The sequence below is a fragment of the Molothrus aeneus genome, chromosome 16 (genome assembly GCF_037042795.1).
Source record: "Molothrus aeneus isolate 106 chromosome 16, BPBGC_Maene_1.0, whole genome shotgun sequence".
In the NCBI taxonomy this organism is placed as follows: domain Eukaryota; kingdom Metazoa; phylum Chordata; class Aves; order Passeriformes; family Icteridae; genus Molothrus; species Molothrus aeneus.
This window is the reverse complement of record NC_089661.1, coordinates 9,087,034-9,114,611: the sequence shown is the minus strand read 5'-3', so window position 1 is coordinate 9,114,611 and position 27,578 is coordinate 9,087,034. Positions and strand designations below refer to the sequence as shown.

General features: G+C 44.3%; 3 protein-coding genes across 3 annotated transcripts; 2 read left to right on the top strand and 1 right to left on the bottom strand.

The window, feature by feature from the left end:
* The first annotated feature begins 11 nt into the window (after positions 1-11).
* CRYM (crystallin mu) lies at positions 12-10,745 on the top strand. The gene is made up of 8 exons (XM_066560510.1): positions 12-333; positions 522-672; positions 1,677-1,739; positions 3,796-3,897; positions 4,740-4,923; positions 6,817-6,938; positions 7,802-7,886; positions 8,556-10,745. Exons 1-8 carry the CDS (start codon positions 161-163, stop codon positions 8,618-8,620), a joined length of 945 nt encoding a protein of 314 aa, XP_066416607.1. The 5' UTR covers positions 12-160; the 3' UTR covers positions 8,621-10,745.
* A 1,824-nt stretch (positions 10,746-12,569) lies between these two features.
* On the bottom strand, positions 12,570-17,289 carry ANKS4B (ankyrin repeat and sterile alpha motif domain containing 4B). The gene is made up of 2 exons (XM_066560918.1): positions 17,126-17,289; positions 12,570-13,644 (listed from the first exon to the last, which is right to left on the bottom strand). Exons 1-2 carry the CDS (start codon positions 17,287-17,289, stop codon positions 12,570-12,572), a joined length of 1,239 nt encoding a protein of 412 aa, XP_066417015.1.
* Positions 17,290-21,087: 3,798 nt separating this feature from the next.
* Positions 21,088-26,879, top strand: ZP2 (zona pellucida glycoprotein 2). The gene is made up of 18 exons (XM_066560917.1): positions 21,088-21,128; positions 21,206-21,279; positions 21,452-21,535; positions 21,611-21,705; positions 22,506-22,664; positions 22,989-23,033; positions 23,281-23,445; positions 23,877-23,973; positions 24,056-24,237; positions 24,648-24,777; positions 24,915-25,096; positions 25,176-25,267; positions 25,351-25,475; positions 25,724-25,913; positions 26,156-26,291; positions 26,378-26,474; positions 26,561-26,647; positions 26,737-26,879. Exons 1-18 carry the CDS (start codon positions 21,088-21,090, stop codon positions 26,877-26,879), a joined length of 2,124 nt encoding a protein of 707 aa, XP_066417014.1.
* Positions 26,880-27,578: the final 699 nt, after the last annotated feature.

Below are 27,578 nucleotides of genomic sequence, written 5' to 3'. Positions count from 1 at the left end.
CGGCGGGGCCGGCGGCAGCGGGGCCGCCCCGGCGAGTTCTTAGCGGCGGTGCGGGCGGTGCTCTGTGTCGCACTCTCGGAGTCCCGTCAACCTGTCCCGTCCTATCCTACCCTATTCTATTCTACCCCATCCTGTCCTGTCCCGTCCCCCGGCTCTCGCCATGGGCTCGACTCCTCCCGTGTTCATCGGCGCCGAGGAGGTGGAGAAGCACCTGCACCGCGCCAGCCTCCTGCTGCCGGCGCTGGAGGCCGCCTTGGCCAACTTCTCCGGGGGCGCGGCGGGCGGGGTGGTGCAGCCCGTGCGCACCGTGCTGCCCGTGCCCCGCCACGGCGGGTGAGAGCGCGGCGGGGCTGCCCGAGGGACGGCGGGGACAGGAGCCGGGCGGGCGGGCGGGTTTGGGGCATCAGAAAAGGCCCTCGGTACCGAGTTGCCGATTGAGCGGCCGGTAGCGGTGTGACGGTCGCTGGCTGTGAGCTGCCGTGATAGCGGTGCGCGAGTAACGCAGGAAATTCTCCCCCGAGGTACCTCGGAGTCATGCCCGCGTACAGTGCTGCGGACGATGCGCTGACAACCAAGTTGGTGACTTTCTATGAGCACCTGAAGGACTCCTCTGTGCCTTCCCACCAGGCGACTGTGCTCCTGTTTGACCCCAGCAATGGCACTTTGAAAGCTGTAAGTCTCGTGTGTCCTGCGTTCTTCTCTGCTCATGCTGTCAGGTCTCACTTCTGCTACTTGGAAGCTGAAGCTGGTGTAAATTGGCCTGAGCTTACCAACAGGATTTGGCTTAAAGCTGCCTGTATTTCGTTTCTGTTAAACTGTACTCTCCGTGCTGTTTACTGCTGCCTGTGATTTGAATCTGATAGCTCAGAGTGGAACTGGAAGAGAGAAATGATTAGGAGAAGTTTATCTTGCGTTTGAAAGCAAAAATGCCCCCTACATTGCTATGTAAAAATGGATCTTGACCCATCTTAAGTCTCAAGTTGAAAGAGATTTACAATTTGCATTGCAGGGACTAGTATTCAGAGTCTGATTACTTTATTTAAAGAATTTAAGATTTTTTTCCTTAAGAATAGTGATGATTTCCATTGCAATTTAATAATAATGATTTATTAAAGGGACAAAACTGGTCAAGAAAACTATCTTGGGTTCTTCTACCAAACCCCTTGAGTTTTTTGCCCCATAATTAATATGTATGCAGTAGCCAATGGTCATTGAAGCAGGAGTGTCCCATGTGTGAAACATTTTTGGGAAATTCAGTGGTTCCCTGTCACCCATCTGTACAGACCAGGACAGTGCAGAGTGGGGAGCCACTGCCAGCTTGCACTGCTCCCTGCTCTTCCTGGAGCACAGAGTATTGGAGTCATATGTGTTCCCTGTGCCTGAGAGCCAGGGAAGTGCAGTGCATCAGGAGCTGGGTGAGGTAGAGGTGGCTCTTCTCTGATCATTTTCACTCCTTTTGTGCTGATGGAATGACGTGGTAGAACTGGAATAAACAGAGGAGCTGCCCATTTAAACGTGACTTTGTATGGTTTGTGGTTGCTATGATAATGATTGCTGACTTCTACATGTGTATATCTTTTATATCTGTAACATCACATCATTACAAATTGGATGAGAATGTTTGGTATTTATTAATTTTTCAGTGTTCACTTCAATCTGTTTGAATTTTTTTAAAGGTCCTGGATGGCAGTGTCATCACAGCAAAACGAACAGCTGCAGTTTCTGCCATTGCTACCAAGGTGTGTCTTCTGTTCTCTAAGTGGGGCTTGGAGTTATAAAATAACTACAGCAAATGATGCAAATGCCATTTCATCCAATACAGCTTTAAATTAGATTTATCATAACATATGCACTTTCAGGGAAAACTTAAACTCACTGTTTTGAGTCAGTCATGTCTGGCTTTTACGCTTTGTGTGTGATTGGAGAAGGAATCTGAGCTATATTTTTGTGGCTTCTATTGCACCCTCTTCTAGGAATTTACTGTCTTTCACTGTATTTTCTTTCTTGTGTGTTTGTGTTAACATGCCCCTTTATGGCTTTGGGTGATGTAGTTGTGGTGACACATTGAATTTTATTTAGATAGATGCCAACTGCTGTTGGTACAGGACAGGTGGGTGGCACTGGACCTGTAAAAAGAGGGGAAAGGCACATTTCCATTTCTTTTAAGATAGATGATGCCCAGTATAGATGGATAACTTGTTCAGAGGTGTCTGTCTGTCTGTCAGTGTCTCTGTTGTCACTGGAGGGTGTCCAGATGACTGTCCCTGACCATGGCCATAAATATCAGTGTCTAAAGACAGGTGAGGTATATCTGGCTGTGCATTGTTTTATATCACTGAAATTTTAGTTGGAAATTGTTGTGTTGGGTTTCTTTTTTAAATGCTATTTTTGGTTGGGCTGCTAATATCAGGAAGAGAGCAAGTGGCCATGCATTGCACAGCAGGGTTTGAGCCTTCACCTCAAAGGCTGAGGCAATAAGAAGAGGGCCAGAGCTGAAAAATAGTGTTGTTTGTCACTCCTCAGCTTTGCATCAGAATGAAGGCTGATCTTACCATTTTGTGAGGGGCAGTTCATGCCAGGATGACTCTATCCATGGCAATGGAGCTACACTGCCGTAAAACTGAGTGAAGGACCTGTCCCCAGGAGCTTCTCCTGAACCAAAGGACAGAGTGATTTACAATGAACTCCTTGGACAGGAGGTTACAGGACCTCATTCATTTTGGCCATTCTGTATTTGGTCAGGTCTATGGTTTTCATGCAGTCCATGCTGGCTTCAAAGGAGCTTGGCTGCTGAAGGTACTTCAAGATCAGATCCTTCATTGTCATCTGTTCTTTTGGAAATTTTCAGGAGTGTTTGAGTTTAGCTCATATTTGTCATCTTGTTTTTATGGCATTTGCTTTTCAAAGACCCCTCTTACACAAAGGACCTTTGAAATCAGGGCTTCACAGCTTTAAAAGGCACATTAAAACAAATTCTTACTACTGAGAAATGGGATCAATGAGATTTTTCTCCATTTGTTAGTAGCAGAATAAACCTTGAGAGCCCAGACAATTCTAAAGCTTTTTAGGCAGGAGCGAGTGGCCACAGCAAATGCGTAAACAAGACACAAGGAGAGTTGGGGCTGGGTTCCAGCAGCTCTGACTTCCCCTTTGCCAAGTGCTGGTGAATCACAGACGAGAACTAAACCAGAAAGCCAAAAACAATTGTGGAACTGAATTTTATTATTTGTTCCTCAGAACCATCCCTACTTTTACAATGTCTGTGCATTATGGCTCTTGCAGTGCCAGGATATGCTTGTGGTGTGATTTATGGCTTCAGTGAATGCCAAGAGGTGGGTTAGTGTGGGGCTGCCAGGACCAGTTTACCTGTGCAGCTGCCATTCTCAGTCCTGATGGTTTTTGGGGTTCTGAGCCCTGCTTTCAGCCAGTGCAGAACACCAGCACTGTGATTTTACACTTAATCAGCCACATGGGTGTGTAAATATTGGAGTGTGCTGAGGCCCCAGAACTTGCTGCTCATGCTGTTGCATCTTAAATCTGAATTTCAAGTTAGACAATTCAACACTGGAATTAAGCCAAGATGTGCTTTGGTGCTACTGATGCTTGCTTGTGCATTAAAAGAAAGGCCCAATATATATAGTGATTGTTGAATACTTGTTTATGTACTAGTTTGTTGTTTAAAAGGATTAACAATACTACTTTCTTTTGTAGTATTTTGATATATATTTGTAATGCCTGTTAATATATTGTCCTTACAAATTCTCTTTTGATTTTTTTATTCCTGGTACTGTTCAGTTGTTAATGCCACCTTTTGCAGAAGTGCTGTGCATTTTGGGAGCTGGTGTTCAAGCATACAGCCATTATGATATCTTCACAGAACTGTTCACATTTAAAGAGGTAACAGGCACATCTTAACAAGATACATTTATTTTTCTCTAGCATGTTGCAGGATTCATTGTAAAAAAGTACAGCCAGTGAAGTTGTATCAGGTCAGGCTGGGATGGAGCTCCTGTTCCCAGAGCAGCCCTCACAGTGCTGTGCACTGGCAGCTCCAGGGCTCTGATAACACCCCAGTGGTTTGGCTGCTTCTGAGCAGTGCTCACACAGCATCAAGGCTGTCTCTCCAACATTTGTTTCTGTTTTATTTAACTGCCTTTATCTTGACCCACTTATATTTCCATCTTGTTTTCTTTTCTCTTCCCTCTCCCTGTGCTGCTGGGGAGGGGAGTGATGAAAGAGATTTGTGGGCACCAGGTATCCAGCCATGGTCATTCCACCATAAAAGTTAAGATTAATCATATTTTGGTTCTGTTTCTACAGAACTCAAGAGTAGTCAGATCAGCAAGAATTTCTTGCTCAAGTGTTGGTATTTAAGAAAAGTTTGGAATCAAAGTTGTTTCAAATAGCTTTTTGTTTGAGAAGATCCTACTGTATATGCCATACTTGGATAAGTTTTTTGTGACTTTCCTTTAAATGTAATTTTCAGAAATATTTGCATTTTATAAGAATAATCTCCTCTACAAGGAGATGTTATTCTAGCATCACAAAACAGGCATTCAAATGTAGCTGAACACTCTTGAAATTAACTTACTTGTATGATAACATTAAAGGGGAAAAAACCCCCAGCCTTTAGGAGATGTTTAACTATTTACTAAAAACTTAAATGAAATGTTCTGTTTCGGCAAGGAGAAGCTCTCCAGGTTGATCTGTCTTTGCTTTGTTGTGTTTTTCCCCCGGAGGTGAGGATATGGAATCGCACCAAGGAGAGGGCGGTGCAGTTTGCCAGCGCTGCCGGCGGCCCCGTGCGGGTCTGCTCCTCCGCCCGGGAGGCGGTGACAGGGGCGGATGTGATCGTGACGGTCACCATGGCAACGGCTCCCATCCTCTTCGGGGACTGGGTGAAGCCAGGTGCCCACATCAATGGTAGGTTCTTGTGTACAGCAGGTGTTTATTAGCACTTTGTTTAGCATCACCATCTGTTGGGAAGCAGTTCTCTGTGCTCCATAGAATTAATGTTCTTTACCTTTTGACTTCTCCTCTTTACTGAGGACCCCTTTTCCCAGCCCTGTCCTCCTGGAGTCAGAATGCCTGCATAATCCAGCAGGAGATTTTTGCTAGAGCATGGGATTTGCTCTTTTCCCATGTGCTCTTTTCTCTTAGTGGTGTATCATTGTGGCATTTTCGGGCTTCCCCAGATGGAGGAGGAAATGATGAATCTAACTCCATGTTCTTAAAAGGCTAATTAATTATTTTGTGATCTATATTATATAAAAGAATACTATACTAAAGAGTACTAAACTATACTAAAGAATAGAGAAAGGATACTTACAGAAGGCTAAAAGATACTAATGAAAAAATTGTGACTCTCTCCTCAGAGTCCGACACAGCTGGCTGTGATTGGTCATTAAGTTAAAACAATTCACATGAAATCAATCAAACATGCACCTGTTGGTAAACAGTGTCCAAACCACATTCCAAAGCAGCAGAACACAGAGAAGCAAATGAGATAGTATAGTTTTCCTTTTTCTCTGAGGCTTCTCAGCTTCCTAGGAGAAGACTCCTGGGCAAAGGGCTTTTTCCAGAAAATATGATGGTGACACATCATCTTTGCCCTCATGTTGTCATTATTCTCACCTTGCTCTCCATTTAAATAACCCATACAAATGTTCTTATTTCTAAGTAGTTACTGCTCATTGTTACATTGCCCTGGTGGTGTCATCTTCTCTTCCACCAATTTTGTAATCTCCTCTATTTGTTTCTTTTGGGGCTGATCACACCAATTTACTTTTTTACTTGAGTTATGAAGATGCAATAACTGAGTTAAGAACATCAAAATTTAACCTCTAATTATAGTGAGGTTTGGAGGGGTGCTTTTTTTGTTGCCTGCCTTGTAATGATGTTGCCACACTATTGTTTGGAGTCTCTGGATGTGCCTTTGTTTGTTTATTTTCATGAATTGTGGGCCTTTTTCAGATGACCTTGTGCACTTTCCAGATAGCCTGGTAATAAGACAAAAGCAAGTTCTGAAAGGGAGCAATTTAAAGAAAGGTCCCACATTCCAGCAGCTTCCTACCAATTTTTCAAACTCAATTTAGTCCTTTGTCATTGAAAGTCGTTGTCTGTGTTGTGTCATGGCAAGGAAGTCAGAAATACAACAAAATCAATTAAGGTCCACAGTCACTGAGGCAACACAGACACAAAGACCTCTCTCCTTTCCTTGCCATTTTTTACCCTTCATTGAGGCATTTGTACCATTTGTTTGAAGAGGCATTTGAGCAACAAATGCAAATGTGGCAAATGCAAATTTATTGCTCCTTAACAGCTGGGCATGTAAAAAATATCTGAATACAGTATAACTGGGTAGTCCTTTTAGTTTCTGTTGGGTTTTTTGTTTGCTTTTTTTTTAAGCCCAAAACAAGTTGAAAATGATCTTGGTGCTGTGTATAAAAAATTAAGCTCCATGATTTGTTTTCAGTTTCTCTGGGTAAGTGATAATCTAATAAAGGTGTGTAAAATTAATTTGGTAATGATCTGATGAAAACAAGGGTATAAGAGGTAACAGACAAAGGGAGAGGATTTTCTTTTGCCTCAGCTACTTAGACTTGTCTGATAAGGATGTCTTACTGACATAACAAATCTTGAATGTTTTTCTGTTGTCCTATCAATCAGTATTTCTCCAAGGCTAACACTGGATCTTTTTGTACATTACATTTCCATAATAGTGTTGATTGTTACTTCACACGTGTCTTTTGAACAAAATGTGGTTGGAATTTGTTTTAAACATTGCTCCCAAGTTCATTGGTTTTGTTGCTTTAGCTGTTGGAGCAAGCAGACCAGACTGGAGAGAACTGGATGATGAGCTGATGAAGAATTCTGTTCTGTTTGTGGATTCCAGAGATGCTGCTCTTACAGAATCAGGAGATGTTATTTTATCAGGGGTAAGGCTTTCTAAAACTATGAGCTTTATTTTTGTGGCAATTGGCTTGCATTTGAAATGAGTTGGTATTGATGATGACCTGCACTGAAACCTTTAGGGCATCAAATGTAGTTTTTGACACTCTCCAGGCAGGGTTGAAGGATGAAGTGGTTTCAAACTGCAATTGCTCTGTCTGTGACCAAGCCATGCAACCTCTCTATCTACCATTATATGACACCATATTACAGTAGCATGTTTTCAGCACTGGCTTTTGATGATAACAATGTATTGCTGTTGAAAGACTTACATTTCCTGCAGTGTTTGTTCATCATAAATATTCTTCAAATCTATTTAGTAAGACCTGTAACTTTCTTCCCCTGAGACTTCAGTGTGATTGACACTGAATGGACCAGCCCAAAGAATGGACCACACAAGCCAAGCAGACAATGGTCTGCACAGATTTGCCAGCAGGGACTCTTTGAGGTTCAATGGAGTTTTCTTTTTCTCTTTTAATGTGTCTGCAGAATAAATATGATTTACACTTTTGAGGTTTAACATAAGAGCTCCAGATATGGTAATGTGTGTGGAATCCCATGTGTTTTGTTGGACAAGTAACAAGCTATCCTCTGTAAAAAAACTTACTGTCTGAGGAAAGTCTGCCAGCTGTTTTGCTTTGAAAACCATTCTGCTCCTCTGATTTCAGTCCAGTTTCTATATAATTTGTCTGAATGTTGATCTGCTTCACCATGGAAAGTAATCAGTTTTGGATGCAGCACTGGAGGAGTTCTTTCTTTTGAAGTCATTCAGAAGAAAAGGGGTTTTTTTTCCTCTTAATGTATGTGTGGGTATTATGTTTTTGTATAAATATGTATTTTTTTTTCACAGGCGGAGATTTTTGCTGAGCTGGGGGAGGTTTTGAAGGGTACAAAACCAGCCCTGCCTGAGAAAACAACAGTGTTTAAATCATTGGGTAAGAACAGCCCCTCCTGTGTCCAAGGCTGACAGAAAACAATGCCTTGTTCTTCATTAGGTCCCCCATGCGTGGGAAAGCTGCTGATCATCTTCAGAACCGCTGTGGCAATGCACTGTCCACAAGAAAGTAGACTGTGATTTGCATTTTCCCTTTTTATTTCCCTTCTTGTTTATCTAGCAGGATTGATGTAATGAAAAGTGATAGGAAAGCAGGCAAACAATAGAAGTCCATTTTCCATTTCACAGTTGTTCAAGACATGAGTGCAGCATTTATTAATAGAGCAGCAGCCCGACTGCCCCGCTGTTCCACCCGTGGGGTCTGTCTGACCTGGGACAATGTGACACTGTCCTGTGGGGCTGGCCTTGGGGAAAGGGTGCCACTGGGCATGAATTGCCATGCTCTGAGCTACATGACATCTCCAAAAGGACCCAGTTGTGATATGAACACTGAAAATTAGATTCCTGCTGTTACATTAACTTCATACAGCACACCCAACAATGCATGATGGCTTTGGACTTTGAATGTAACACTGCAGGTGTTTGGGATGGGAAATAATTCCTGTTCCTGTCCAGTTAGATAATCTCCTGAGTCTTCCTGTTCCCTTCTGAAGCAAAATTATTTGTACAGCTGAATAACTGTTTGAAGGAAACTTCCATTCTTTTTCAGGGATGGCAGTTGAAGACACAGTAGCAGCAAAATTTGTTTATGATGCGTGGTCAGCTGGTAACTAAAGAGAGAAGACTACAATGCCAGTGAGGCCAAGAAAATCGTTTGCACTTAGTTTCCCTGAATCCTGTGCTAACAAGAAAGGCACCAATCATATTTACATGTGGCCCTTCTAGAACATTCAAGAAGGAAAAGTAAAATTTCGGCAATAGACTAATTTCTAAAGTCTTCTAATTTCAAGTATTAGATACTTGCAGTATTGTTAATAAATGTCTCTCTTTTGTAACAGCAAGTATTAGATGTTTGCAGTGATGCTAACAAGGGTATCTTTCCATATTTTGGTATCATTCTGGAATCAATGCCTTTCCTCTCTAATTATTTCTGTAGCAAAAGCCTGTGTGTAGATTTTGTGGTTTTTAGAGGGATAATTCATTCTGGTGTTAAATAGATCAGTTTGTAGAATGGACTCTGGCATCATATTTACCTGTGATGGTACTTTAAATGCAGCTGTGGGTTTCAGTGCTCCAGTGACAGGGACCTTGTCTTCAGCCTCCAAGGCACACAGCCCAACTCTACCTCCAGGACACACCTTCCCTTCCAGCTCACTGGAAGTCACCACTTTTTTTACCCCTTGCAATCCACCTTCCTTTGCCCTCAGACTCGGTGGTTTTTCACTAAGGGCACAGTTCTGACTGGGGGTTTATGTAATAACCATATTTCCATCCAGCTGGGTTTCTGCTCAGTACCTCCCTTAGTACATGCCTGACTGGGATATTGCCATTTTCATATTGCAAGGAGTCACACAGAATGTGAGGACTAATATGTGTTTTGATTTAACTTTTATCTCAATTCTGTAGGGATATTTTGCTGGTAATCTATGGTGCCTCTGAGTTTTTCTAAGCTTCTAGAAGGCTGGAACCACACAAACTGATTTCAAGTATACAGGCAAATATTTTCAATTTGGCTGTACCATGCTTCAATTGCTAATTGTTCTATTATCACAGATATTAGCTGGGGCAGGAATTTTCATGATCCTTCCCTGGCAGAGGAGCCCAGTCACATAAGGAAAAGTTCCAGTTTTGTGCTGTTATGCAACTGCCTTGCAAAAGAGTGAGCATCTGCTGAAAAACAGCTATTGCCCTGGAAACAAATTCCTGTCTCAGGCTCCCAAGTTGTGCCTTGTGCAATTTTATTTCCATTTGCATATTATTTCATGCAGGCTATTAAGTGTTTCTACCTGCTGTGGAAGAGTAGGATGACATTTTATAACATGCCAGTAGAATAGAGCAGAGCAGCAGGAAGGAGGGTCAGGAGGAGCTGGCATTAAAGCCCTGGAGGATGCATAGGTAGGTGTAGAAGAGGTAAATGAGTACAGTGCAGGTGTGATATAAATAATACTCCCAGTTGTAAGCCTGGTGTAAGCTAGTTGGAAAATGTACTGAGTGGTAGAGGTAGCATAGAAAGGTACCAGACCACTGATAGGCCTGAAGGATGTTTGGTGTGGATCCAAACTGAACTCCACTGATCCTGTTTATTCCATCAGAAAAAGAACAACAGAAATTTCTCTGTGAGCCTTTGTGTTTTAATTGTAGCAAAATTACCCTTCTGTTTTTACATGTCTTGTTTCTTCTCTGTCATTTCTGAAGTGTCCAGAAGTTTGTGTTGACTTAGTTGTTCGGTTCATTCATTCAGAACTACACTAACCTGAGGTAAACATGAAAGCAAATGATGGTCCATTATTCAATGACTCCATGGAAACTTGCAATTAATAATTATGACAGTATTATCCCAGTTCTGGGCCAGTGTTATACCAGATTTGAAATTTGAAGTGAGATGTAGTGTTTGGGAAGAAGACAAGTCCAGTTTATTTTCACATGTACTCCCCTACAGACTATGCACTTTAAAAAATAAATGGAGCCACTCCAAAGACCTGGTTCTGAAAACCCACATTGTTCTCAGCTTCATTGGCAGTGGGAGATTTTGGGAGCCTGGCTTCAGTGTTGTACCTCTGATGTCATGAAGTTCAGCTACAATGGGAATTGCTTGGATGCCACCTTTTAGATTTTCTGAGGGGAAATAATAGCATCAATTTCTATGTTTCCTTCTCTTACAAACTGATGGATCATGAAATTGTGTAACTTGCATTTATATTAAAATTAAATAGATACTGCTGTTTGTCTTTGACACTCATTTTGTTGTCCATTCCTTTTCTGGTTTGTGGTTGATTTATTTGATGACAAGAAAGAAAGTATTCAAGTTGTTGCAGTGACAACACTCTCAATAAATGTGATCACTGAATGTAAATGGAAGACATAGGGAGTTCTCTGTCCCTCTGTGATACTCAGTTTTTCAGTTGTCCCACTACACATTTTCTTAATATCTTTTCAGTGCAGAGTATTAAATCCTTAAGGAAGGAGAACCTTGTACTTGGCAGGGCTGTGCCTGGGTGTATGATTTGGGTTTGGGTTCTGCTCTAGGATTGCACATGTGGTACATAAAGTCTCTCCAACTGAACTGAAAGGAGTCACAGCTGGGGTTCCAGTGCTTCCAGACTCTAAAGGAAACAAAGGGGTTGATAAAATCTGAAAACAGCAAAGCACATGAGTAGAAAAAGCAATCATGGAAGGTTGCACAGGACAGGACTTTGACATAATTGCTTAATATAAGAACATATCAACCTTCTGTGTGCAGGAATCCAAGCAGGGAAGAATGCAGTATAAAGTCTATCCAAGAAAAGATATTATAATATACAAATCACAGTCACAAGATTATATGGAAAGAAGAAACATGAAAAAACAGATCATTAACCAGGATAAGCATCCACAAATGCAGCATAGCCCTAAGGAAAAAGTCATAGCTGGCTAATGGAAAGATATAAAAAGAGCTTTAAAGCTAAATGTTCTGCTAATGAATGTGCATGCAAAATCTGTGATCTTAGCCAGAGCATGGCGGCTAAAAGCACTTTATTAGATTCACAAAGCTCAACAGGAGTGATTAATTTAAATCTGATAGTGCTGGCTTCCCAGGGGAACTGGGGAACCCTGCTGTGAGTGCCTCCAGATAGAGTGGGAAGAGCAGGAGCTTCCACAGCAGCACAGCTCATTTTCTTTTTTTATTTTTATGAGCTGTGTGTGTCATGCACAGCTCTCAGGCTAAGGCTGACAACAGCCCACAGAAAATGGTGTGGGATATGAATCCTCATTTCTGGAACTTTGCATGGAAAATGCAGCCTATAGGAATAAGCTGGGGCTATACCAAAATAGATCCAAAATTTTGAAAATGAAACCTCAGCTTCTTGCAGTTAAAAGTATTGCAGCCTTGATGACATTTAGGACATGATGGGTGCTGGCAATTGGATCCAGTCTAATGAGACAAGAAAGGAATATCCAACTCACACTGAACATCTCCTGGGAAGGTACTTCATGTATTTTTAAATTATTGTCAATACAGAAGTAAAAACTTTACTGACAAATATATGAAACTTGCTGTAAATTAGTCTTATTTACATTAATCCAAAGGTGATTAGAGTCAATAAACCAGAGCTAAAATCAAGATTCAGATTCCTTTTCTATATACCACCAGTACTAGGAAGATTGTTTTTACTGATCCTTCAGTAGCAAATGGAGAATACTCAAAGCTCTCAGGCTCTGAGAATGCTCTTTGCATTGTGGTTTCAGAGAACAAAGGAAGGGCTTTATTAAGGAATGCAGCAGGCCTGGTCTTCACTGATATTTGAAATTATCTGGACCAAAAGAAATCCAATCCACATAAACAGTTCATGGAGAAAAAGCTTTTTGGTTTTTAACTTCACATTCTTGCTTTTTGGCAGAGTATACTTAATTTGCTGTTCACCAGAACTACTCATCCAGAGAGGAAAATTGTTATCCCTGCTGTACTTCCTGAAGCAATTGGTAACCTCTCTGCCTTTTGCTTTAGCAGACTGCTGAAAAGAGTTGAACACTGGAAAAAGGGAAAGCTCATGAATCAGTAGGTAACAACAACAGATAGGATAATTTATAAGCAAGTATCTACAGTTTTTCCAGGGTTCTCGAGTGCCTGCTTTCTTTTATTCACAGCATTCAGGACTTTCTTTCTTGGCCCAAGCTCCATCTGAATGCTCTGTAGATCTTCATCAGAACATAGCATCAGGGCATCTAAATCAATTTTTTCCCTCATGAAGACTGGAAGAAACTCATCCAGCATCTGTGATGCCAGAAATACCTCAAGGGGTGTATTCTCTGTTTCCTCATCATCCCAAATGACTTCTTCCTCATTCCAAGGGACATCTGTACTGTTTTCAGCATCATCTTCCCTGCCATTCTCAGTGTTTTCATACTGAAAGAGCTCACTGGCTATTCTATCTCTTATACCTTCTTTCTCAGAAGACACAGTTTCAGGATTTACCTCTGCAGCCAAATTCCTTCCAAACACAATCTTGCCAAGACCTGGCCGCTGAAAAATGGAGAGCTGACTGTCACTACCACCAAGGTTTTTCTCTCCAAGGTCATTCAGTAATTCATCCTCCTCTTTCTCATCAAACAAATGCATCACACTTTTCCTACCCATATCATCCTCTTGGTCATTTCTTTGTGTTTCCTGCCTTCTTGTGCTGTCAGTTGTCTTTTTTGTCTTGAGTTTCAAGGTATCTTTCAGGTTTTTGGTTAAAGTACTTGTGGTATTTGAAGCAAATAACCCGGGCAACTTCACCCTGGAGTGCGTTCCTTTGGAAGAATTCACTGTGCCAACCTTTTCTTTAATATAATTCCGGTTCATTTCCTGCTGGTGTTTCTCCTGGCGCTTCTCACACTCCTTGATTTGTCTCTCCACATTCCTCTGGGCCTGTGCCTTTTGTTTGGAGACCTTCTTTGGGTTCAGCAGGTTCTGCTCGGTGGCAGCTTTGTCCAGGATCTGGACGCACTCCCTGCGGTCCCTGCTGGCAGCTGCCTCCAGGGGGGTGCGCAGGTCGTTGTCCAGAGCAAAGATGTTGGCCCCAAAGCTCACCAGAAAGGAGACACAGTGGATGTGGCCATTGCAGGCAGCGTGGTGCAGGGGCGTGTTCCCCCAGATGTCACACTTGTCTGGGTCACCCCTGCCAGGGAAAACAGCACACAGTGAGCTGGGTACCCACCCTGAGCTCTGACACCAAACGTGTCACTGTGCCCTGCTCTGAGGAGAACAGCCCAGGGACAATGGCTCAGCTTGGCTCCAGCTCCTAGAACAGGGCTGCACCCCCTGGCACAAGCCCTGAGTGTGGCTGTGTGTGGCATGAGCTCTAATTCCTGCTCTGAGTGTCTCTGTGTGTGCCATGAGCTCTAATCCTGCCCTGAGTGTGCCATGAGCTCTCATTCCTGCCCTGAGAGTGGCTGTGTGTGTGCCATGAGCTCTAATCCTGCCCTGAGTGTGGCTGTGTGTGCCATGAGCTCTCATTCCTGCCCTGAGTGTGGCTCTGTGTGTGCCATGAGCTCTAATCCTGCCCTGAGTGTGGCTGTGTGTGCCATGAGCTCTAATCCTGCCCTGAGTGTGGCTCTGTGTGTGCCATGAGCTCTAATCCTGCCCTGGGAGTTCCACAAGCTCACAGGGCTGACTGTGACTGCATCTCCCCATAAGGGAGCCAGGGCATTTCCTTTGTCATCCCAGGGTCTGGCAACCAAAAGTGGGCTCAGGCTTTGACTTATTCTCATCGGAATTACTGGCAAAATTGTTTCAAGAACATTTCCATGGAATATTTTAAAGTGCTCTTGGTGATTTGTTCTTTTTGCATGTCAAATAGAGGGCAATATTTGGTGGTTTCCTCACTGGCCACAGTGATAGACACTTAATGAGCTCCTGCAGTAACTTTTTAGGTAGATATTAGGTAAATGATCCAGAGTAAAGCCCTAATTACCCATTTGTCTCCATTGTTATTAGTTTAAGCCCAGAGAGATGCCATTGTTTGTCAACTCTTTTGTTCTCTGTAAGCTGCTTTTACTCAGGATGGTTTGAAAAGCAGAAGTTCATTTGAAAATAAAATGCCACATTTTTCAATTGAATTTAAAGCCAGTGAAAAGTATTGCTTGATTTTAAACTCTTGCACTGACTTCACACTGAACTACTCTCTGCAGACAACTTGAATATTTAGATGCACATTTGGCAAGGTCAGCCTTGGCAATGCTCAGAACAAAGCTTGTGTCCTCTTGTGACCAAACAACAGGGTGGCCACAGAAGCCCGAAATCTTTATTGACTTCAGAGCCAGGGACCAAATTCCCAAGGAGAATTTCTGCTCTTGGGAGTTCAAGCATTTCAATGACTCAGAGCTGTACTGTGGAAGACATGCTACACCCTGTCACAGAATGTCCCCCAGGCACCATCTCTGCCTTTGGGGCTCTGCAGAAAAGCACTGCCAGCTTTGCTGGGGGTCAGATCTGAGCACAGCCTTCAGCCTGAGCTGCCCCAGGCAGGGCTGAGCTCAGGGGTCCAGCAGAGCCAGCTTTGCTCAGGCTTTGCCACAAGGAGGGGGCAGCTGAGGATCAAAGTTTCTCCTCTCAGACATGTGGCAGCCATGTGCACATATTTCTGCTTTTTGGCCGTGCCCTGGGGAGCTGCCTGGCTGTGGCTGGGCGTGCTGGGCTCCTGAATTCCCACATTTGTGATCTGGCTGGGCACCATGAGCTGGGGAGGGCCGGGTCATCCTTTCCCCTTCAGAGTTGGTTGTGGTCTCTGCTGCCCCTGGAACCTGCCAGCCTTTGAGTCTCAAACAATTGACAAACTCCAGGGGCTGCTCCCAGCTCAGTGGGACTTTGCACAAGGTTTGACATCTACTCTGGCTTCTCATACTCCCTGCTTTCCCAAGGAAAAGGCTCACACAAAAGAGAGAAGATTCTGCTATTTGGTCTTGCCTTTATTCATGTACCTGCAAGGCAAGCAGAGAAAATGTCTCCTGATGCCTGGGAAGACAAATTATTTCAAGGTGAAAAGGGTTTATTGTAAATTTCCAAGGGCTAAAGCTTGAGAGTCCTGAGATCTGCAACCACTCTAAAGAAAATTGCCCTGTACCTCAGAGCCTCTTTCAGAAAACCTCTTCAAGGAAAGAACAAATTTGTTAAAAATAATTAAAATATTTTCTCACAAGAAAACATGAACTGACTGGAGAACAGCTCAAATATCTTCTGAAACTCAGTTTCTCCCCAAAAACACAATGAGAATGCAGCCATACCTCTGACAGACACATTTTCCTGATTATGTCAAGAAATCTTAGATTAAAATAGAGGTAAATACATATGTTTGAAGATTTTGAGGTGATACTGTCCCAAAGCTGTCCTCTACCAAGAAAAAGACTTAGAAATACACGAAATAACAAATATACAGAAATTTTGATCTTTGTGTTATCTGCTGTGATTTCTTTCAGTTTATGTGGGAGGAGATATATTTTTCAATCAAATTAAAAAAAAAAAATTATTCCTCTATTTGTTCCTTATCTAGTTGTTCTGGCTTGCAGGTGTTCAGGGACAAACATTATTGACAGGTATTTCCTGGGAGCTGCCTTAATTGTCAATCTATTTTTGCCTTTCCCGAGGACACAGCAACAACCACGCAGTCCAAAGGTCTTTTTCATTGTGATACCACAGCCACACCTGAGCCCAATGAGCTAAAAAGCAAATCTATGAAAATTTTTTTTTCAACTCAATTTTTAATAAAATAAAACTCAGATACATCCAAATAGTTATTCAGCTGTTCCCTACAATCTGTTCACTGTTCTGCAAAAGAACATTTTATTAACTCTATCTCTACACAAGAGCAGATTTTCTTTAATTAGATGTTATTACAGAGCCACAGCTTAAAAGGTAGGCTCTGAGCAATAGAGTACTGATGGTGGAGAGGTAATTACCACTTCAATAAGATATTCTAACCGTGTAAGACATTTAAATGATTCAGACATTTTATTCCTAGAAAATAAACCTGTAGAAAACCTTCCTTTCATTTTTTTCTTTTTTTTTTTATGGTTTACAAGGGTCCTATCACAGCTTCTGAATCAGTACTCTCCATTTTAGCCTGATGGTGGTTGTTAAAAAAGCACAGAAATAACCATTTTAGATGTTACTGGCTCAAGGCTGTCTGTTGTGACTCACCTCTGGACAGCATTAAATCTTCACAAGTGCCTACTAACTGCACTTTGGAAGCAAATGGGAGATATTTCTTGTAAAACTGTTTCAAATCTAGGGATTTCTCTATGAAACCTGTCTCAAGACACCCTCAGAGGCTGTTGGCAGCCTTCTGCAGTGAGGAAGGAAAGGTGCCAGGGCCCCGCTCCTCTGGGTGCTCTCGGCAGGACCCGCTGTGCTCCTGTGGATGCTGATGTGCTCTCACTGACAGACACCTGCAGAGCTCCTCACCCCCTGCCTGAGGAACAGCAGAGATCTCCCTGCAGGCTTTGGACCTAAACCACAGCCACTAAAGAAACAGTTCTTGGCAATGCCTTAAAGGAATTGCTGCGATTTTCAGCCTTTTGGGCCGGAGGTCATCGGGGCTTTACAAACATGAGGCAGGAGTTGTAGTTTGGAGGCTGTGAGCAGTGGAGGCTGGCTGAACTTACCCCCTCCTGCAAATGACTTCCAGAGCTTCCAGATACCCGTGGTAGGCTGCCAGAAGGGTGGGAGTCATCCCATCTTCATCTGAAGTGTTGAGGTCTTTCTTGGTGGCCTCTTTCAGCAGGTCCACGTTGCCGTCGGCCGCTGCTTTGTGGTACCTGCTCAGCATTTTCAGCAGCTCCTGGTTCCCCCAAGCAGCTCTGAGTGATATCCAGGCTGCACAGTCACTCTTCCATCACAGGAGAGCTCATTAATGATTACAAGCTGAGACATCCCTGTGAGGAGGGGAATGGGGAGGCAAAGTTCATCCTTGCAGGCTCTTTGTCTGGAGTTCTGCACGGGGAACGAGGCTGTGGGTGGGGAATGCTTTCATTTCCTGGAAGGTGGCTCTGCCATCTTGTTTGTTGCATAATTGACTACTTAGAGAGGGAATCCAGTCATCTTCTCTGAGTCTTTACCTGACGGTTCTGTGAGAATTGCAAAAGGACTTCCAAAAAAACCTTCTGAAGGCCATGAATATCAGTGTGACCAGGTTTCACCCCAAGGAATAAAGTATCTCTGAGTCTGATGGGAGGAAAGCAGGAGCAGTTACCTTTACTGGTGAAGCCATTTGTACCCATCTTTTACCGGGATGCTGTATTTGAAAAAAAGTCACTCCCCTGCCAAAGCAGGCACTTGCATGGAACCATTTTGTGTACACAGACTGGAAATTATGCACAGGGTGATGCTTGGATAAAACTCCCAACAGGTCTGCAAGTCATAGCTGGCAAAATCACAGCTGTGTAAGTTGCATTTCATCAGGAAATCTTCTGGAAATTGGCAAATATAAAACTCTTCTGACAGGTATTGTAATCTCTGTTTAGACCCAGAAAAATGTGCAGGATTTCCTCAGGATACCACAGGGAATTCCAGAAAAGGAAACATGATGGGCCTGCACCCACTGCCCCAGCTGGGCACTGTGGTCCTTGCCTGGGAACAGATGGGTCCATTCCCCTTCATAAATAATGATTTCTTGATTTAGAAGTTATTTCCCCTGGGTTCGGTGGCATTAAGGGCTACCTCTACAACCAGAAACTTATTGAATTAGACTAATTCTAACGTAAAGTTCAAAAGAATTACTAAGAGCAAGCCATATAAAAAGCCAGTTTTCAAACAGCAGCTGAGAAGCTGGTAAGAGGCTACTGCAGCTTCCTGCAGTGCTGTGAGCTCAGGGTTCTCCTGGCCACATTCACAAGAGCTGCCACATAAACATCACTTTTTGCCAAGCTGTTTTCTGTGACTCGCTGAATTAACCTGGATCTCAGAGACTCTACCCTCAGCAATTAGCAGTGGGGTTTTGTTGCTTGTTGTGCCCCCATTAGAGAATCACAAACCAACTCCTTGCTCAGAGTTGGTGCAATCCCCAAATGGAATTCTGCCACCTCATTTACATCCCATAATTCTGCCCCTGTGACACACCAGAGACCTCTCAAAATGGGCTTTCTCTCTTCATTATTTTCTCAGACAGGCATTGAAGAGCTCTTCAGGAATGAACTTGTACCAACCTTTTACTTCCCATGAGGACAGGGAGAGCCAGTGACAGGTTTGGAGCTTTGAATAAAGAGCTCCAGGTCAGGGTAAAGCAAAGCCCTGGTTGTCCCTCATGGTTTGAACCTTTGAATAAAGAGCTCCAGGTCAGGGTAAAGCAAAGCCCTGGTTGTCCCTCACGTCACCCAGACTGTCCCTGGTGTCCCTGGTGCTGTCCTGCCCTCCCAGGGCAGTCAGGATGGGCTGTGCCCACCCAGGCCAGCGTCCATCCCCACTTTAGAAGACAGTTTTACACTCAGGTCCCTGCACTGCATTAAAACTTTTCTAATAAAAATGCAGCCGTTTATTCTGTTTTCTATTTAACCAGGCTCAGCACAGAGCTAAATTTACAGCTACAAGAAAAACTAGCTGTTGCAGAACAAAGATAGATAATACATGTGTACGTGTGTGTGTATATATATATATATATATACACATATATATATATATATATAAATACATATATATATAAAAGATCAGCTGTTTATTGATGACATTAAATTTTATGTCTTTTACTAGGCCTTTTTTCAGGGGTAAAATGATCACCATTCACATACTGCATATACCACCAGTGCCTAGCAGGAGAGAGGAAACATGATACACTCATGAAAAGTGATTTGGTGGCAGAAGGGTCCTTTTAATTTTCAAGATCCTTAGTTTTTACTACAGAAGTACCTTAATGTGCTTTTCTCTTAATTAATGCAGCGCACAAAGTGTTGATCTCAGAGTGATTTTTTGCCATTAACATCTGAAAATATTGATTTTAAACCTACCCGGTACAATGCTAAGTGGGAAACTGTTGCTCCAAGTTTTAATTAGAGGTAAAGCAAAACCCATGTCAGTTGGGGAGAAGCCTCAGGACTTTTCCAGCTTTATTATTATTTCTGTCATAAAAGTGGGCATCACAAAAAAAAAGAAGAAAAAAGAAAAGACCAAACAAAATCTTCATCTGTTTCTAAACTCCTGGTACATTTTCATTGTTGTCCCATCCAAAAACCTCAACTTGAAATGGAATAAATGATTCAACATCAAATGAGGTAAATTTCCCAGCCTGAATGGAGATTATTCTTTTGAGACTAAAGCTCAAAATTGTGAACTTTTAAAACTCCCTGGATAGTTAGAATGAAGCTTTTCTTCTGTGTGTGAAAAGAACTTCAGAATCATTCCACTTCCAATTGAAATTTCTTACCAGGCCCATGAGAAACTCTGTTGTGATGCTACATGGTGTTGTAAACTAATGAATTATTTAACCAGCAGTTTTGATTTGTTATTGGATTTCACTGTATATATGGGTATACTCTATTTATTTGAGAACTGTCTCAAATAAAATATTGCCAGTTAAACTATTTAGATTGAAAGGCTGCAGCACCACCAGTTAGGATGCTGTAGATAACTTGGAGCATAAACCTGCACAGTGATGTTGTTGTGCCATCTGTTTTGCATGAGGTGTTTCCCAGCACAACATTTCCTCATTGCAGCTTTTAAAAGCACCAAATGTGGTATGGTAAAGGCCATGCAAGGGGAGGCAAGTAAGGCTCTGCTGGCCTAATGAGATCTCTGGAACTAATGGGCTCAGAGAAGAATGAAATTAGTCACACTGGGTAATCGTGGCTACACAATTCAGAGAGGATGACAACATTTAAAACAAAAATAAGAGTTTATTTCTTCACTTCTTAGGGAGGCAAAACTTCTGTGCCCCAGGACACACTGCTGCTGGATGTCCTCTTGAGCAGCCAGTTCCCAGAGCCAGGCTGAGCCTGACCCACACCAGGCTGAGGGTCACCCACGCCAGGCTCAGTGTGACACCCAGCTGATGTGATTGCTGCTCTGCTCTGGGCCCAGGGGCATCCCTTGCAGAGCTGCACACAGCAGGGCTGGGAGCAGTGACATTAGCTGTTGTATCATAGGGACTTTTTCAGTTTTTGCTGTGAGTGCTCAAAAATAGAAGTCCTGGCCTGGCATTCAGGCTCTTTGCTTTGTTAAAATATTTTCCTTAGTTTCAGGGATCTCTTCCCCATGATATCTTCACCAGTGCTTCAAACAGTCCCAAGGAAAGCCACATTGAGCTCATTGGTGTCTCAAATGTTGTCACACTGGCATAGAAAACTCTATTTAAAAAATAACTGCGAGAACAGACATGCATTTTCCATGAAATATCCAACATGGGAATAAAGGGAATACATTATCAGAGCAAGAAAAGGATGCCTTCAAAATAGAGCAACCCCTATTAAAGGCTTAGTATTACTTTAAGGTCTCCTGTGAGCTGCCCCACTCAAGGAGCAGCAGGTGCAAGTGCTCTGTTCCCTGGGCAGCAGAGAGGTGGCACCTGAGTGAGCCAGACCCAGGGCCTATAAAACCCTCCCTGGGCAGCCACAGGCCAAGCTTGTGGTGCCCTGAAGAGATGGGGTTTGAGCAGCAGTGCTGGAGCACCTCAAGAATGTGGTGAGTGTGGTTTGGGGTACAAGGGGAGCTGGCTCCTTTCCTTGCTGCTCTCTCATTTGAGTCTCTTTTCCTTGCAGGTTGCTGCTCCTGTTTGGATTTTTGCTGTGCTTAGCCCCTTGTGCTGATGGCCTGGGGGACCAGGATCTCTTGGGTAATGTCCCCTCTCTGGGCTGGCTATGGCAGGGATGTGGGTTTGGGCTTGTTTGGAGCTGCTTCCCCTCTGCCTTGGTGTGGAAGGGCTCTGAATGGTGCCTGGCTGGGGCTTGCAGGGTGCGTGCCTCCAGGAGGGTTTGCTGGAGCTCATGGTGGCCTTTGTTCTGCAGAGAATGTGACCTGCCATCGGCATGGGATGGAAGTTGAGTTTTCCAGAGAGCTTAGCAACTACTCCTGGCATGTGTGTGTTGTTGGTATGTATTGCTGCTGCCCTGGCCCTTCTGCTGACACCTGCCTGCTGCAGGGCTAATCTTCCACATCCCTCCTAGATGTGAGTGGAGAGGAGATCGTGTCCTGTGAGCACACTGTGGATTATGAGAGGCTGATACTCAGTGTCCTGTTTGTCAACTGCACCAGCCTGCAGGTAAAGGGGTCTTCATCCTGGGAAGCTGCTTTGATGGAGTTAGGAGATGTTTATTTTTTTTTCCCTGGACAGGACTGGGTTTAATAGGGTTTCTATTTCTAACTTTGCTTGAGACTGAGGATACTTATACTTCTGATAATCTAAAACTTTTATAGAAGAACACTTCATGCCAAAAATCATAAAAGAAAACCAACCCCAAAGCTACTGAAGTTATTATTCTTTCAATTATCTATTAAATCCCTCAGCCTATCATAAATGTTATGTTCTCCTGTAGAGGACTTGAATTACTTGACAGGTTTTCTTGTAGGGAGATGGACCAGGTTCAAGAGTTTCAGAGCACCAATCTATTTAAATATGCATTGACAGACAATTAACACCATATGCTGATCAGAGCTGTTGAGGTAGTATAGTCAGTGGGAGGCCAGAACCAGATGCTTTACTGGTATCTGTTACTTTTAAGTATTTGAAATACCACAGGACTCTGTTCTGCTGTTTATTAGCTTAGTTTTTTTGGACAGCTGACTCTCTGGCACCAAATTCTGCTGCTCCTTGGAGTTTTCTTCTTGACTTCTGCAGTTATCTTTGTATCTTCTGCTCTTCAACCTAACCCTGTGCCCCCCTGCTTTCCTAAAGAGCGCATCCTTTTCCTTTGGGCTTTTCAAACAAGTCACCTTGTCCTTGGGCTGGTACAGACACCTAAACCAGCTCTGGAGTTAGAGTTTGGGCCTGATGGCTTTCAGGTGCCCTCATGCTGCAGTGAGTACTGCAGCCTCTTTCTAATGAATGTCTCTTGTCTGTAGCATGGTCAGCACCAGCTCTGGCTGAAGCTGATGGTGAATGACACGATGGGAGAGGAGACTAATATCACCTACAGCACTCACTGTGACAGCATTCCTGTAGATGAAGTCACTGCTCCTGTGTTTGCTGGCGCTACAAACTGCACCAAAGACTTCATGGCAGTAAGTAGAGGGGTGGGAGTGCTATGGTTCCTGCTCTGAGGCTTGCAAAGCAGGGTGGCTGTCTCCTGGAGTTGTCTGTGATCTGGGGAAAGCTCCAATGAGCTGCAAGGAGCTCTCTTGGCTGCAGGTTCACTTTGCCTTGGCTGCTGGCTCTTTGGAGAGCTGGTTTGCAAATGGTCATTGATGATGCACCCAGTCTGGCTCCAGTCCTGTTGCAGGGGAAGCTGATGCTGGCAGTTTACTTTGGGAAGCTGTAGTGAAGATTTTGCTGTGTGGTTACTACCCTGCAAGTTCCTGCAGTCTAATTTTCATGATGTGTTTCAGGTTACCTTCTCAGGACTCATTTCAAGTCTCAGTGATGAGCATAAGGTATGTTCCTTCCACCTTCCACCTTGGGGAGAGAGCTGGGGGGGGAGTGCCTGGGGTTTTGGGATAAGCTGAGCCTGATAGCTTCAAGTTTGGGCAGGGACCTCTCTGATGGACTTGCATCTTGTTGGGAAGCCCAGTTCTGGCCTGTCAATATAGGCTTGAGTGTAAAGTCTGGGAGGTGGCAGCCCTGCAGAGTGAAAATCTAATGCCTTGATGCCTCTGTGCCTTTTGATTTCCTGCTTTGCAGCTTCCAGCAACTCCAATGTCCTGGAATCTGTCAGTTGATGATGGAACCAAAATACATCAGCTAAGCCTGGGGCAAGCAATGCAGCAAGGCTATAACTTTCTAGTTGATGGCCACAACCTGATCTTTCAGGTGGCCTTTGCTGCCACTGGAGTTGTGTCCTACAAGGTATGTGAATGGAAGATGAGCACTGAGGAGTTACCCAGCCCCTGTTTGGGCAGCAGTCTCCCTCCTGTAGACCCAGGGAAAGCATTTTCAGGCCAGGGCCAGACCTGATGTTACTGATGCACTGCTGGGCTGAGCTGGTGTGGGCAAAGCTGTCACTGAACTGCCTGGCACAAGGGTCTGGGAAGGCACTGTGTGCCCCTCAGACAGCAGCACAGTGAGTGGGAATCTCCAGAAACAGAATTCCAGTTGCAGCCAGTCCTGGGAATATCTGACTGGCAGTCTCATGACCAGCAGCTGTTTTTAGAAAGGGTGAGGTGGGAAGAAGCTGCTGCTGCAGACCTGAACCTGATGCAGTATGTGGCCCTCTGGGGATGGTCCTGTGATGGATCAGAGCTGAGCACTGTCTAACAGAGCTCCATCTTCTTTGTCAGCTCAATGATAAGGTGCTCTATACTGTGGCACTCAAGCTCATGTACAGCCCTCCTGAGCGTAGACTGACTGTGGAGTCAAGACTGCTTTGTGCTCCAGGTAATGCATGGAAAAAGCCAGAACTTAACCCCTTTTTTCTCCAGGGAAAGTGATCTTATATTTATCCAAGATGTTGTTGCAGGTCCAGCAATCTGTAATGCAACACACATGACTATTGCCATCCCAGCCTTTCCAGGGATCCTTATGGATGTGGATGTAGAGAATAAGACCATCCCCATGGATCAGCTTCAGGAAAATGGAATCACTCTGGACACACAGAGAGGGATCAGGCTGTATATTAGCAAGGGAATCCTGAAGTCCAGGGTGAGTGCTGATCCTTGAGTCACAGGTGTTGGTGTGATCACACCTCCTTGGTGTTTTGAGGCTCAGAGGCACAGTAGCTTTGACCTTGGCTAAGCATCTGTTGAGTCAGTCATGCCCTGTGGCTGGCTGAGGGCAGGTGTGACTAAGATGAACGCAAACTGACTCTGTAATAGATAAGCATCATGCAAGGTAACTTGGGTTTCCTGGAGTCTTTTGGCAAAAACAGATGGAGGTGAAAATATTCCTCTTGGAGGGGGTGGGTATTTGGCATGCCTGGAGCAATGCAAATGAGCTTCCCCTGTGGCCAGAGTGCTCTTCAGGCTTGGCTTATTTGTTAATCAGCTCCAACAGGTGCATGAGTTTAAAAAGAGCTCTTGTCACACTCCAAGAGAATATCTCTTGTCCTTCAGATGCGTGGGGAGAGCTGCTCAGGACTTCAGTACTACATGTCCTCTTTGAAACTGGCTTTTCACTTCCATGGGGAGACTGTGGCAATGGTGATGCAGCCTGAGTGCCCCTGTGAGAAGCACACACCAATAGGTAGGAGACTGACTCCTGCAGCTCCCTCAGCATGGCTCATTGTTACGCTTTGTGTTGGATTAGTTCACCCCACCAACACCTCCTGGCAGACAGAGCTGTCAAACTCACATGACAACTTATGTGAACCTCTGTTACAGCTGCTATGTGCACCCAGGATGGTTACATGGATTTTGAAATCCTGGCTGAGAGTACCACGCCACTGCTGGATTTGGATACACTCAGGCTCAGGGATCCTGTGTGCAGGCCAGCGTACAGGTCACCTTTGAATGACAGGGTTCGGTTTCATGTCCCCCTGAACGGGTGTGGGACCAGGCACTGGGTGAGTGTGTGGCCAGGGCTGGTAGGGATGGGATTCAGGCACTGGCAATGCCCTCGTTAATGCTGTCATTTACCTGCAGTTTGATGGGGAGCAGATTCATTATGAGAATGAGGTGAGGTCATCATGGACAGACCTTCCCCTGGGCAGGATCTCAAGGGACAGTGAACTCAGGTGTGTCTGGAAACATCTTTAGCCCGTCCAGCACTGTATTACCCACACAACAATATGACTTACCTGCTCCTTCCCTGTCACAGGTTAACAGTCATGTGCTCCTTCAGCAATGGTGATGCCTCCCTCACTGTAAAAGTAGACAACCTTTCTCCTCCACCTTCTTCAGTGAATCAAGGCTCCCTCTCCTTAGTTCTTCTAAGCTACCCAGGTAAAGCTGGCTCTGGGCTCAGTTGGCTGGGAGGTATCTGGAGCTTGTGGAGGGGAGGGTGGATGAGTGAACTCTTCTGGTATGTGGACTTCTGTCCTGGTATGCTTCCTTCCTGCTCATCCATGCTGCTTGAAGCAGATACCCCAAATATGTGGCCCTTGGACAGAGTTGTTCAACCAGCTGCAGTTTAACAGCTTGAGACCCTCTTTGCACCCTGAGTTAAAGATAAATGACTTTGGCTCTTGCAGAGGACTCATACAGGCAGCCCTACCGTGAGGATCAGTATCCCATAGTGAGGTACCTGCGCCAGCCCATCTTCCTGGAAGTTCAGGTCCTGAACCGCAATGACCCCAACCTGCACCTGGTGCTGGATGACTGCTGGGCAACAGCCTCCCAAGAGCCAAGATCACTGCCCCAGTGGGACATTGTTGTAGATGGGTGAGTGCCCCACCACACAAATGAAAGTACCTCTTGCAGTGGGTGTGAGGAGTCCCTAATTCTTCTCCCCTGCTCTGTCTTTAGTATGAGAGCCTTCTAAGTGCTGCCCTGGGATGCTGGAATTTGTAGGAAGAAGGTAGCACCTCAGCCTTGAACTTTAATCTGCTGCTTAAAGGAGTCAACACCAATAACCCAAATCTTCTCTACCCTGATGTTCTAACTTGGTTTTTATTTATTGGCAGCTGTGAGTATGACCTAGACAGCTACAGGACTGTGTTCCACCCTGTGGGACGTGGTGTTAGCTATGCTAACTATCGCCAAAGGCTGGAAGTGAAGACTTTTGCTTTTGTTTCTGGTGATAAAGCCCTTCCTGGCCTGGTAGGTGACATTGGACTTGGAGCAGTAGTAGGAGCAGTTGCTGTCTCAAAATGAAGAGGTGTCTCACTCTTCTCATTCTGTCCCAGGTGTACTTCCACTGCAGTGTCCTGATCTGCCACCGTTTTCACCCAGACTCCCCGTTGTGCATCCCAAGATGCCCAAGGCCATCCAGAAGCAAGAGAGGTAATGTCTGGGTGGATTTTAGGTTGCACTGATCCAAGATAACCCACTGCACTGTGGGGTTCAACTGTGCTGTGTTTCTGTTGTAGAAAGTGGGGTGGCAGCTGTGAACTCTGCTGTGGTGAGCCTGGGGGGCCCTATCCTCCTCGTGCCAGAAGAGTGGTCTGCAGCCCAAGGTACTGAGCCAGGGGGTGCTGGGGGGTGTTGCTCGGGCTTATTGAGGCTCTGTCTCCACAAGCAAACTGCCTTTCCTCTTGCTTTGCAGGGAGCACTCTCCTGAGCAAGGAGGCGTGGGCTGGCATTGCAGTGATTGCTGTTGGTGTTCTCTCTCTGGCCACAATGCTGCTATTTTTGGCTTTTCTTAAATGCCTAAAGAGAAGAGCATACATGGTAAATGTGGTACATTAGTGTGCATTTCCAAATAAACTTGGAGTAGTCACTTGGTGAATTGTGTCTGTCATGTATTCCTCTCCTGCATCTAGTTATGCAATCAACACTGCTCATCCTCTGAATACCTCCTTATTGTAGATTTGTCCTTAACAATTGCTATAATACTTAATTTCCTGAGCATCTTTGTTCTGAAACAGACTGCTATGTTAAATTCCTGTTGAACTTTGCAGCCAGTTTCCTTTCTTGAATTGCTTATTTTTCACAATTGTGATTTCATTTAATTGGCGTTTTAAAATTCCACGTTGTGCCAGTATCTGCAGAATGAGTAGCTTCTCCAGCTGCTCTTGTAAACATGAGCTCTGCACTGTAACTGGAAAGTAAAACCTGGCTTTATTGAAAGTATTTAGCAACTCCCAGAACTTGTGTTAAAACTTTACTGTTAAAAAAAAACCCCAAAACAAACCTCTTTGTCCTTATGGGAATCAGATCATCACAGAAGGTCTTCAAAGGAGATAGACAAGGGAGGCTTTACTGTATATAGCAGCCCAGAAGGACACTAGGAAGAACTAAAGTGGAACAGACTTCCTACTGCCAGAGCTGGTCTTCTGATGGCTGAAAGTTCCTTTGGCCACTTAATAGGGGCACCAGGAGCGTGTAATTTGGGGGTGACAAAATTTCTTCCCTAGGACTGGGGGAGGAAAAGTGTGAGTACAGCTA

What these genes read in the sequence shown, in the direction of transcription:
- CRYM (XM_066560510.1), top strand. Translation starts at nt 161, where the DNA reads ATGGGCTCGACTCCTCCCGTGTTCATCGGCGCCGAGGAGGTGGAGAAG. An exon ending in GCAATGGCACTTTGAAAGCT is followed by an intron (nt 673 to 1,676) that starts GTAAGTCTCGTG and finishes ATTTTTTTAAAG; the next exon opens with GTCCTGGATGGCAGTGTCAT. An exon ending in AACTGTTCACATTTAAAGAG is followed by an intron (nt 3,898 to 4,739) that starts GTAACAGGCACA and finishes TTTCCCCCGGAG; the next exon opens with GTGAGGATATGGAATCGCAC.
- ANKS4B (XM_066560918.1), bottom strand. Translation starts at nt 17,289, where the DNA reads ATGCTGAGCAGGTACCACAAAGCAGCGGCCGACGGCAACGTGGACCTG. An exon ending in GAAGTCATTTGCAGGAGGGG is followed by an intron (nt 13,645 to 17,125) that starts GTAAGTTCAGCC and finishes TTTCCCTGGCAG; the next exon opens with GGGTGACCCAGACAAGTGTG.
- ZP2 (XM_066560917.1), top strand. Translation starts at nt 21,088, where the DNA reads ATGGGGTTTGAGCAGCAGTGCTGGAGCACCTCAAGAATGTG. An exon ending in TGGAGCACCTCAAGAATGTG is followed by an intron (nt 21,129 to 21,205) that starts GTGAGTGTGGTT and finishes TTTTCCTTGCAG; the next exon opens with GTTGCTGCTCCTGTTTGGAT. An exon ending in GCACCAAAGACTTCATGGCA is followed by an intron (nt 22,665 to 22,988) that starts GTAAGTAGAGGG and finishes GATGTGTTTCAG; the next exon opens with GTTACCTTCTCAGGACTCAT.